The sequence below is a fragment of the Oncorhynchus nerka genome, linkage group LG2 (genome assembly GCF_034236695.1).
Source record: "Oncorhynchus nerka isolate Pitt River linkage group LG2, Oner_Uvic_2.0, whole genome shotgun sequence".
Classification (NCBI taxonomy): domain Eukaryota; kingdom Metazoa; phylum Chordata; class Actinopteri; order Salmoniformes; family Salmonidae; genus Oncorhynchus; species Oncorhynchus nerka.
Window position 1 is genome coordinate 49,966,415 of NC_088397.1, and position 12,914 is coordinate 49,979,328.

The 12,914-nt window shown below is 42.3% G+C and overlaps 1 protein-coding gene across 1 annotated transcript in view; it reads left to right on the forward strand.

Annotated features, from left to right (window-relative positions):
- The window catches only part of LOC115137027 (contactin-3-like), a 50,564-nt gene that overhangs the window by 13,806 nt on the left and 23,844 nt on the right, over positions 1 to 12,914 (forward strand). The window contains exons 3-6 of the mRNA XM_029673020.2: positions 805 to 980; positions 4,632 to 4,730; positions 6,867 to 7,070; positions 7,566 to 7,668. Of these exons, the coding sequence (XP_029528880.1) occupies positions 805 to 980; positions 4,632 to 4,730; positions 6,867 to 7,070; positions 7,566 to 7,668 (582 nt within the window). The remainder of the gene's footprint in view (positions 1 to 804; positions 981 to 4,631; positions 4,731 to 6,866; positions 7,071 to 7,565; positions 7,669 to 12,914) is intronic.

Sequence of the window (12,914 nt, forward strand, 5' to 3'; positions counted from 1 at the left end):
AGCCGCACTGAGATAGATGAATAATGCAGGCGACAACATGAAAGACAGCTATATCTTTTGTAGTCTGTCAGACGGGAGTCTGGGGAAAGTCACGGCTGGTTTTAAGGCTGTGTGGAGCACCACTTTCCCTGCTCGTTAGTTTGCTGAAAATAAAAAAATATTGATCCCCCCCCCCCCCCCCATCATTGAATTGTCATTTCACGGTACCAAATTGCATTGCTCAAGCTAGCTGGCTCCAAGTCTTATCCTAATCATGCCTAATTTCTTGCATTCTTAAGTGGAAAATAATCTATACTTATCATGCCTCTCAGCTTTGTTAACTTTGGAAAAACAAAAAATCATTTCCCCATTTTGTAAATTGTTTATTGCAACAAATCATTAGAGTACTAAATAGTCCAACACATTTGTATGTTGTGCATTCTTTGACCTCATGCTATCTGGGAATTGAACTTAGCTGCTGATGGATGTTTTTAAAGAAGTTAGAAATAGGAATTATTATGCTCAACCCATAACTTCACATGCAACGTATTTTAGATCAGTAATATAAGATAGATGTGATTTTTTTTTATACATAATACAATCATGTACAATATTAACAAATAGACTACACAGTGTTTCAAAGGCAACTAGCTAACCCAATACACAATGAAAAGTTTCACGCTCAAAATACCAACAATTGCAGCGTGATTATATCCCATATCTTCATTTGATTCAATTGTCTTTATCAAATCGATCCATGTGATAAATGTTTGTGAGTGTGCATCTCCAGAGGCCCGGCTGCTGATTGTGTTTACGTCTTTCCAGATGGTCGCTTAACGGAACACTCATTGATCTGGGGAGTGACTACCGGCGTCACATGTCTGGGGGCAACCTGATCGTTAACCGTCTGGACAGGGACCAAGACACGGGGATATACCAGTGCACTGCCTTCAACACATGGGGGACCATCCTCAGCCGCAGAGCCACTCTGAAATTTGCATGTAAGTGACCGGGCTATCCCTAGCACGTTTATAGGGGAGGGGTGTGTGTGTTTGTGGGCATGCATGCATGTGTAACCCTCTCACCAGGCTCCAATTTGACTCTCACGATATTACCTTACATAGAGTATCTCAACAGCATGGGATGTTAGGTGAGAAGGACATCTCCAATAACAGTTCCTATTGTAAAGTATCTAGGGTGATGACAATTTGGGTAATAACTTCAGATTATAGGTTTCTGTTATTGTATCAGGATAGGCTATCCCATGCATTCAATTACATTGAAACAGTGACTCCACCAAGGCAACATACATAAGGTTCAAAATGTGTATTATTACATATTCAAAGCACCACATCAAAATAAATAAAAAAGAATGAACCCCAATGAGTCGTGCACAACCCATGTCCAAATTATTTCAAGCTTGTTTAACCCGTTGGTGCGCGTTGGAGCTCAAAAAATATGACGACACACATAAAGGCCCAAAGCAACCCACAGTGGTTACTCACTACTCGTAGATATTTCCTCAGTGAATTATGGCAGTTCCTTTCAGGTTTCCTCACAGGATCCACAGCAAGCACAGCTATCAATGCAGACAGTACTCTTTAGCAGTAACCGATATCCCATGGGAACATGAACTCGTTAAGCTTTCCCAAGCAATTCTCTCTCGGTTTCACACGATGCTAGGCTGACCTCAAGGCTGTCAAATACCTCCACGATGAGACCGTAGCTTCAGTCTTTACTAAGTTTTTCATAACAAAATTATAACAACTCTCTTATAAAATAAAATCGGTAATTCCCTTCAAACTCGGTAGGTATGGGTTTTGTTCTATTTTTATCGTATTCTTTTATAATTCTTCTTCACCAACGGTCATAATGTAATGTTCATCCTTTTCTCAACGTCTCTCTCCCTCTCTTTTTTCCCAGGCCACCCGTTAACCAGGTCCATTCTCCCATTGGCCACAGCTTATCAAGTGACCTTATTGGTCAAAACTTAAACTTAAAAGTAAACCAACCTATTCACTTATACATTAAATAAATATTTCTTCAAAATAAATGCATTAACAACATTACAATTCGGGAGCAATTCAATCGCCTTTTAAATATAATACCAATTAATTATAACAAATAAACTCAATACTTGGTTTTAACAAGAATAAACTCAATACTTGGTTTTAACAAGAGTATTACACTTGCAATTGTGCACGCATGTTTGTGTGTGTGTGTGTGTGTGTGTGTGTGTGTGCACTTGTGTTGTGTGTCTGTGGCCTCTGTGTCTTTAGCATTCCGATTTCTTGCTCGGTATGCTTCAAATAGATTTTTTTAAAGGGAAATGGTAATCGAATGAAATGTCAGATGCAACAACCACAGTGGGTGAGGCAGCTTCTGACTGCCTCTGAACTCCATTGATTCTCATTAGTCTCTGTGTTTCCAGCTTTGACAGCGTCTGTGCAACCTCGGTACTGACTGATACTTTGCCAATCTATGCAAGCCTCTGTGATCTGGACTTGAAAGGAAACCTACTCAAATAAAGCTTAAACTTTGCAAACCAGACACAATCATTTTTTACTGTGGAATTGTTTGCCGTTACAGATAGATCAGACTTGGTTGAACAGCCAGTCTGGTATTCTAGAGAGGGAGATCTGAATATCACAGGAGGTTGGTGGCACCTTAATTGGGGAGGACGGGCTTGTAGTAATGGCTGGAGCGGAATAGGTAGAATGGTATCAAATGCATCAAATACACGGTTTGATGCCATTCCATAATCTCCGTTCCAGCCATTATTATGAGCCGTCCTCCCCCCAACAGCCTCCACTGGTGAATATGAAGCTTTGGTGTGGGTCTCTACCACATAGAGAGCAGACCAATAGACGGTGTAGAGAGACACCTCTCACTGATCATTGATCACGTCCCAGGGATAGAGAGCATTTCCTTCCTCTTAAGAGATGGACTGCCATTACCCTTATGGGCTGGATAATGAATCTCACTTGTGGGGCCTGGGTGAGGAGGGAACTGCTTGACATTTATTGTCTATTTGAATGCTCAGGGGAGGCCTTGGAGATAGATGGGGATTGCTGCATACACGGCTAGATTTTCTTCGTAATAAAGACTCTTCCATAGACAGGGATGGCTTACCGCACCCATTTCCTGTCTACACAATTCAACTGTCATTTCAATTATATCTTTTTTTGCGATGTGTTACGGCCATCAACTTCATCCAAATTTACATTGAATTTCTGAACAACTGTTATACAAATGTACAAACACTGGTATAATACACACCAGGGAGAGAGAATGAAATGCATTTAAAATGACATTCCCTCTGTACTTGTGACTTGAGTTGCTATTCCTTTGTGGTAAAAATAGAATGAAGAGCTTGCATGGTGTTAGATAGGATGCCTTTATATGTTTTTCCTGGCTTCCCTCCTGACACATTCTTATTGCCTCTCAGAGTTGGAGTCTGTGTAGAGGAGACATATTACACCGAAAGCCGTCGTTCTGCTATAGACAAGGCAGAGCCAGCTTATAGAGTGCAGCAGTCCCTACTGACAGCAGTCCCTACTGTCTCTCCTTACACTGAACATTTCTGTGTGAGGGAGAGAGGAGTAAGAGAACTGATTCCTACCTCTTAGGAGGTAAGGAATATTTTCATAATGATCAGCTGCTGTTTTGAGGATGCTTTCCAACCAGCCTGCACCACATTTCCCTCGTCTAGATAGCCTAGCCTAACTCCTCCAGCGCTTTAGATTCGGCACCATGTCTGCGAGTTGAAGTTCTCTGTGGCTCTATTAAAAGATGGCGACTCACTGTGTGGCCTGGACAGAATCCTGCTATGCCTTGGCTGTGTTGGATTTCACCACGGTCATCAGAGACTGGCTCATTAATCTTCCATTCACTCTCCCACCCCCCTCTGTAATCCTCCTCTTTTCCCAATTCCTTTTATCGGTCCCATTGACTTTATTTTGTTTGTGTTCGGGGCCCGACTGTAGGGCTGCCCAACCCGAGGGTGCAGAGTCAGTAGGGACAGGGGTACAGTAGTTCACCCATCACTCACTAAACTAGAGTAGCATTTCATCAGCCCAGGTACAAGCTCAGTCAGGCAGCTTTTCCTCTTTCATTTGCAGGGATGAATTGCTCCCAGAGTATTGACAGGGAAGCTAGTGCTTTTAAGGGCGAGATTACACTGCATTTAATAATGATGTTGGTTATTGCTCTTGGCACTGATTCCTGTTATTCGTCATGTGCTCCGTGTTTGTGCAGCCCCTCCAACTTCCTCCCCTCTTTTTTATCCCTTTGCAATTTAATCTCCTGCTGCTATCACAACGACTGTGTGTTGTGAGGTATCCATCACATACCATAAGTCCATCAGTAATATTTAATGTTACAGTTGCCTTTCTAAGTATTGGATAGCATTGGGGGTGTTCTAAAGCAATCCATTACTGTACCTGTAAATGGTTTTCCTACAGTACATATGGATTTTAGCGCTTTAAAGAAACCAAGATAACAGATACAAACTGGGAAACACATTAGCTGATACGGATTGAGTTATCAGCTGCATTTAGACATAGAGTAATATGAAGGTTTGTGCTTTATATCTATCCGTTCTGTCTTCTGTAATAACACTAAAGCTTACCCTTGATTTTTGTGTTGATAAGACCTAGATAACTTCAAGACCCAAACGACACGGAGTGCTGTCAGTGTCCGAGAGGGCCAAGGAGTGGTTTTGTTATGTGGACCACCCATGCATTCTGGAGGTAGGTTTTTATTCCATATTAGAGATATTGATGAATACCTGAAGATGCCTCTCCTCTGTATCCAATTAAAATCTTTGATGCGGTATATGAGTGAATATACAGGCGCTATTTGGTGTGCTCACATTCCTAACCTAATCAGTTTTTTCATAAAACATTATTTGTTAGAGCCTCAAAGCATGGATTCTTGCGAGCAGCCTCAAATGAACTTATTTCACACAGATATTTGCAGACTAAAGATATGCTTAGCTGGCCTTCTTTTTCATTCTGAACTTTCTTACAAGTAGTGCCAAATCTGGTGGCAATTGAAAAAATATTCCTCAAATTGGAGTCTTAACCTGATCATTAGGCAATACGGTCTGAGTAAAGTGCTTTTAATAAAACCTGTATTAGATAATCAATAGTAACTTATCCTAACTTAAATGGAATGCAGAATTCAAAGGGATTTTGTAAACTAATTTACTCTACACCCTATAGAGGGAAAACAAACAGAATCACTTTCTGGAATATCTTATTTATCTTCCATACTGTTTTCAACTTGTACAGAGGAAGTGACTCGGCACATGCGAGACGGCTATTTGAAGTGTGTGTGATCGCGACACTACTCAATTCCAGTTAGCTTAGTATTGAATAACGGACTTTGCCTACATACAGGCTGACCCTGTTGCAGGACCACTCACTTTTAACATGACATTGTAGAGTGGCTGGTTCTTCTCTAATGTATTGGCCTAAAGTGTGCCTACAGTAGGTGTGTGTATACAGTCTTGTACAGCTGGAGGAGGCGATAATGGCCTGGGGTAGCCAGTGTGAAACACAATGCGACAGCCTCTCACTCAGAAATGAGCTTCTGCCAGGCATGTTGTTGTCACCATAACAGTATTTTTTGTTTGTTTCCCTATTTGAACAAGTGAATAAGACCAAGTAGGTGTGGCACTGTGCTCATTGCACTGTGAAGCATGAATATGCCACACACAAACATGGAACTCGTTGGACCCATCACTATCCACTGACTGTAAGACATCTCTGCAGGTTTTTACTCTGCCTCAGCGGCTTCAACTGCTGGAATAGAGGCTCTCTCAAATGACACATTATATCTCACGTTACATCGACATGGCCACAAAATAAATATCGTTGCTAGCTAAAATGACTGCATTAGGGCTCTGAGCCATCATAAATATGTGTTTATTCTCCAGGGCTCAATTATGTTTATTTTTGTGTCATAGCTCTTGCATGTTTGTAGCGTTGTGCTTGTTACATAAATAGCCATTGTGTTCAATAAGAAAAGAGGTTGTTGCACTATATTTTCATTTTCCTCTTGATTTGTATTTTCTTGGCGAATGCCATCACTGTTCATTACGGCCACATAGCTCAGAGTCAGGGATCCCCGGTCTTGCTTTGCTTCGTCAGAATGAATTGGTTTCGGCTTCAGTGAACCGACTGCAAAGATGTGATCCCAGGAGCCAAGGTTTGCGAGGCGTTCTCCTCCCAGGGGGACAGGAGATGAGCGACAGTACGCTGCATACACACCTTTGTAGTTCCGTACGCGCTCTCGCCTCCACGCCACGGTAGATAGGCTTTCGCTACGGTACCTCGCTCCTATGAATCTGTGCACTGGCTCTTTTCAAGATGACCCAGTATTGCTGTGTGGCAGCGCTCTGTGTTCTTTAGCTAGGCCTGTTGGCTGAGGAGAAGTGTGGCATGCATGAGTCAAGCCTGGAAAAAAAGCCCTGTCCCCAGTTACTCAGGGTAGAGGACAGGGCATGTGTCATGAGAGTGCCAGTGAGGCGCTGTAATCCGTTTTGTTTCGCTCTCTTTCCTTTGGACACTCTTTTTTTTGTGCACCAATAGCTGTTCTAATATATTTGCCCTGGTATCTTCTTGGAAGGAAACTGAAATAAGGAAAAGGAAATTGTGTGGAATGCCAACATGATCTGCTTACAATGTGCTTTTCTTTTTGTTTTCTAATACAGTATTTCATCAATGGGCAATACCGATACTGTGAGCTATTTAGCATACATGCTAAATTATGTTTTCAAAAGGGAATTTTTCAATGTAGACTCCTACAAACACATTACTGTGTTGTAATATATTAATACTACTGTACTGTATTTAACACTGTCATATTCCTCTCCCTCCTAGAGCTGACATTTGCATGGATCTTCAATGAGTACCCATACTTTGTTCAGCAAGACAGTCGTCGATTCATCTCCCAGGAGACAGGAAGTCTGTACATTGCTAAAGTGGAGCCTTCTGATGTGGGAAACTATACCTGTGTGGTCAACAACAGCATCACTAAGGGGAAAGTCCTCAGCTCTCCTACACCACTGGTCCTGAGGAATGATGGTAAGATCCCATCCTTTAAACAGACACACTGATCAGACAGCACAACCACAAAAAACTGCCCCGATTTTTTAAAAACTGCCCAGATTAAGCCCCAATTTACAAAACATTGGCAGTCTATGCAGTCTACAATAGACCATTCTATCCAGATATTCTGTAATGCTGATTATAAGTGGTCAAAGAGCAAGAGTAATCTTACCCCCTCAAAAGGTAAAGTCAAAGGGTGAAGCTGTTGCCCTCCTAGCAGTTTGAATATGAGATTCAGTCTGAAAAGGAGATTAATCCCTGCCTTCACCCAGGTGTGTCCTTCTTTGAACCTTTTGCAAACCTTTTCCGTTTCTCTCCATCTTACCAACCTCTCAGTGATCGCTTCTGTTCCACACACAAATACCTTTGTGTTTCTGGGCCCATGTTATTGTTGTTGTTCAGGGCGTAAAGCGAGTGTGCCATTAATCATTGATGCCAAAATTTGGTTCGTGTATTGTCTCCCTTTCATAGGAGCAATGGGTGAATATGAACCCAAAATAGAAGTTCATTTCCCTGACACTGTTCCAGCTGCGAAGGGATCCACGGTGAAACTGGAATGTTTCGCTCTGGGAAAGTAAGTTGGAGTGAATGTGCAAGTTTGTGCATATGTCAGACATATCATTGTAATCAAATCAAATCAACGTTTATTTGTCACTTACGCCGAATACATACAATGTAGACCTGACAGTGAAATGCTTACTTACAGGCTCTAACCAATAGTGCAAAAAAAGGTATTAGGTGAACAATAGGTAAGTAAAGAAATAAAAACAACAGTAAAAAGACAGGCTATATATAGTAGCGAGGCTATAAAAGTAGCGAGGTTACATACCGGTTAGTCAGGCTGGTTGAGGTAGTATGTACATATGGTTAAAGTGACTATGCATATATGATGAACAGAGAGTAGTCGTAGCGTAAAAGAGGGGGTTGGCGGGTGGGACACAATGCAGATAGCCCGGTTAGCCAATGTGCGGGAGCACTGGTTGGTTGGCCCAATTGAGATAGTATGTACATGAATGTATAATTAAAGTGACTATGCATATATGATAAACAGAGAGTAGCAGCAGCGTAAAAAGAGGGGTTGGGGGGAGGCACACAATGCAAATAGTCCGGGTAGCCATTTGATTACCTGTTCAGGAGTCTTATGGCTTAGGGGTAAAAACTGTTGAGAAGCATTTTTGTCCTAGACTTGGCACTCCAGTACCACTTGCAATGCGGTAGTAGAGAGAATTATGAGGTTGCTGTTTTTAGGATGCTGGAATATTAGTGATATCACCTATAGTCTTGAAGTCAAGTATCACAAACCACAACCTTATCCTGCAACCAACTCACATTACACAGTGACGTCAACAGAGCGCGACTCATGCTGAGAGCGGAACAGTAGAGAATTTGGTTTGTTGTTTTTGAAAGTTTGAAAATGTTTGTTTACCTGTTTAGTTTGGATCCCGCGACGCAGTTAGCCTCAGTTGCTGGGACTGCTACTATCTGTCCCGGGATACTGCTAAACCCTAAAGGCTGAAGAGCTGCTGATTGGTGAAGCAGCTAGCCTAGCTTTCAAACTAGCCAGGTTTCCTTGAACGTTTGAACACAGCCCGAGACGCAGTTAGCCCTTGTGGCTGGGGCTGCATATAGTCCCGTGCTTGTGACTGTTTAAATCCCTGCTGTTTTTTGCTGTTTCCATCGGCCCTGTGAGCTGTGCAGGCTGGAATTGCGTGGAGTACCTGTGTTAGCCTACGTTTCTACCGTCTGAAAAACCTGTTACGAGCCCAGGTGACCTACCCAGGCCAATAATGGTCAAGTTCCTAAGGTTCAATGACAAGATGGCTGTTCAGGAGAGAGCCAAGAACTCGAGAGAAACCAACATCTTCCTCAACGAGGACTTCTCTGAAGCTGTTCGCCAGAGGAAAGAACTTATCCCAGCTATGAAAGCTGCCAGAGAGCGTGGGGGCATTGCTTACATTAGCTACCATAAGCTCAATGTCCACCCTCCCAAAAGCCTGGAAGGAGTTAGAGAGCCAAGCTTCTGGATCAGTAGCTTCAGCCCGACATCACATATGTACAGGCACACATACACCAACTGACACTCACAAGATTGATTGATTGTTAGCTAAACAAGGTTTTATATATCCTGAAAATATAAACTCAACATGTAAAGTGTTGGTTTCATGAGCTGAAATTAAAGATCCCAGAAATGTTCCATATGCACAAAAAGTGTATTTCTCTCAAATGCACAAGTTAGTTTACATCCCTGTTAGTGAGCATTTACTCTTTGCCAAGGTAATTCACCCACCTGACAGGTGTGGCGTATCAAGAAGCTGATTAAACAGCATGCTCATTACACAGGTGCACCTTGTGCTGAGGACAATTAAAGGCCTCTTCAAGTTTTGAGGGAGCGTGCTATTGGCATGCTGCCTGCAGGAATGTCCACATGAGCTGTTGCCAGAGAATTGAATGTTAATTTCTCTACCATTAGCCGCCTCCAACGTTGTTTTAGAGAATTTGGCAGTATGTCCAACCGGCCTCACAACCGCAGACCATGTGGCACCGTGTGGGAGAGAGGTTTGTTGATGGCAATTTGAATGCACAGAGATACCATGACGAGATCCTGATACCCACTGTCGTGCCATTAATCCGCCACCATCACCTCAAGTTTCAGCAAGATAATGCACAGCCCCATGTCGCAAGGATCTGTACACAATTCCTGGAAGCTGAAAATGTCCCTGTTGTTCCATGGCCTGTATACTCACCAGACATGTCACCCATTGAGCATGTTTGGGATGCTCTCAATCAACATGTACAACATCATGTTCCATTTCCCGCCAATAACCAGCAACTTAGCACAGCCATTGAAGAGGAGTGGTACAACATTCCACAGGCCACAATCAACAGCCTGAACAGCTCTATGCGAATGTCGCGCTTCATGAGGCAAATGGTGGTCACCCCAGATACTGAAAGGTGAGAAATCCATATCCTCATTTACACCAAGGTACTTAGTAGCCTATAGTTTGTCAATCCAAAAATGTTCCCTTTGGTTTAGCTGTTTTTTCCTTATCTTAATTGAGGTCAGAACATGTTCAATACCCATAGCTTGTAGGGAGGCAGGGTTGCCATAGTGTAAGGACTTGTAGTGCCTTGCCATGGGGTAGACTTCATTGCCTACCCATATGGCGTACTTGTGTTCCGCTAAGCGGTCTTGAAGGTGTCTCGTTGTCCATCCAATGTAGAACACCTTGCACTATTGGACATTCCAATCTGTAGGTGACATGAGTGGTTTTTGCAGTTAATGAAATGCTTGACTTGATACTCCAAGATGTGTCAACAAAATATTTTTTCTGTGCAATATTTCTGCAATGGTGGCACTGGTTGCATTTAAAAGAACCCATAGGTTTGTGGTTTAGCCAAGTTTGTTGAGAGTCAACAGGAAGATGTATGTGGACTCATTTGTCATTTAGGGTAGGACAGTAGCGTATCACTTTGGATGATTCCACAATTATTTTGAATGATTTGTTCTCTGCTTCAGTGCTGTATTTTGTAACAAAGTACACTCTCTCTGATGCATCAGGAGGCACTCCCCTTGCAACAAGTTATTTCTGTCAAGTCGCACGTCCCTTATACCTGCATCTTTCAGGACCTGGGCGCTGTAGCCCCGATTCAAGAAGCGATTATCGAATTCAGCAGATTTGACACTGTAATCTTTTTCCTGATGGCAAATTCTGACTCTTTGGAATTGGAATATTCTCTTTTAGCCTTTTTTTGAAAGCTGTCTGCCCTCAGAATGGTTTCCTAAAGATTGATGTGTGCAAACAACCTTTGTCATTTTTACTAATGTCAAGGTCCAAAAAAATGTATGTTATCCTTGCTTGTAACCCAAGGTATTGGTGGGAGGAAATAAGTTCTATCTTCTGAGCCAGACCAGAACAGCCAAGCATCATCAATATAGCGTCCCCACTGTATAATCCGGTCAAAATGAAGTCATTTCCCCATTTACCTAAGTACAAACCGGCATAGGAAAGGCTGCTAGCAAGCTCCCATGGCACATCCTTTGACTTGTTTAAGAATACGGCCCTGAAAGACAAAGATGTTATGATTAAGAGTCCATTCAGTCAGTGAGACAATGAATTATGTGGGAGGCATCTCAGTCTCAGGCCGGGTACTCAAGAAATGGTGCATAGAGGGTTTCAAGATTCTTGTGGATTTTTGGAAGGAGATAAAAAAAAAAGAATCCATACGAGGACTGCCATGGTAAATACATTTGAACTCAGTGTCTGAAATGTAGCCATTCTCCTAAGGCTCTGTGAGGATCCCTTTCAATTCCGTTTTTAGGTCCTCTGTATGGTTCAAGGTAAGAGATTGGTAGAATTCATCATTGTCTAATTGACGGTAGGCTTCTGTCACATTTGTCTTTACTCCACACTACTATAGCGCCACCTTGCTCTGCTTTTTAAACCACAATCCATACATTTTTGGACAATGATTCAACTGCATCCCTCTCTGTCTTGGATTATGTTGCGTTTGGTTAGAGTCAATTTTACCCTTAAACGGATTCTCCACATCAAAATCCATCTTCTTGGCAAGTGTATTTAGTGTGGCATTCTGGACAATGGGACAAAAGGTGGACTTGGGCTTCAAATGTGTCTTTGAGGGCACAGAAACTGCCTGACCTGAAACACTGGTGTCTATAGTTGGAGAGTTGTTTTGCTTATACTAGGCCTTCAGATGTAGATTCCTGTAGAATCAAAATATGTCTATCTTTGTATTTAATTCATTTGTTGAGTATATGGGGGCAAAGGACAGTCCTTTAGACGACCCTTACACAATCATCAGAAAGGGGTTCTCCAGAAGTGTTGATCACAGCCTTGTTCTGGTCCTGCTCGGTGTGGTTGGATAGACTTGATTTCTTCCTCCCCCTCCGTGTTGACCTCTTCCGCGTCCTCTCCCTCGCTTGTTGGGGGTCCTGTGTGGCTACTCTTCCTGGAGGAGCCGGCCTCAGAGTGTCTGGGCCTCATCGCCACTGCTCATAAAGTTTAAATAAACAGATCTTGTGGGTTGGTTTTCTCCAGGAAAAGACCTTGCCATCTCTGTAGTCTACTGCATCTCTTCTAAATGTCCTTAGCTTGTCTTGCTTCAATGTCAGAGTGAATGTGTCTATTTCCTCTTTCAAAATCTCATCACATTGTGCTTTGTTAGAATTGTCACTGTGTTCTGTAATTTTCCTTTTTACTTCTTCAACTTCTGTTTGGACTACATGTCCTTTATCGCTTCCTCTATCAGAAGTAGCATTAGGTCAAAAGAACACATGTTGAGAATAGCCTCCCATTTATCTCTAAATTCAGTCTTACCTTGTGCTCCATTAGCTGGAAACATCATAATACGGAGGTCTCTGGGGATTAGGCCTTTTCTCCAATAGTCAGACATGCTCATAGAATTGAGGTCAAGTTTGGTGTCTTTCTCCATAATGTGTTGCAAGTCTCTGTAAGCCTTGTTCGAGTCCGTTCCAGTATTCTCTGTGGCTGTCATCTCATCTAGCAACGAGGGAGTGGTAATAATATTTTGACCCTCTTCATGGGAATAGGAAAATCTTGTAGCCTCTTGGGTAAAATCCATAGTATGAGTTGTAAAATGTCCCCAAAACACAGAAAAAATGACTGTGGAGCTGCTTCCTCTAAGCACTACACAAGTGCTGTGATTAACTTGTAGAAAAAGGAGGAAGGGAAGCGCTGCTAAGGTAATAGTAGATTTTGGTAGGCAGAAGGTGCTCTTGTAAAAGGGGTAAATTGGTCATTAAAAAGAAAGGAGGACCAAGGCACACTTCATATAATTAAC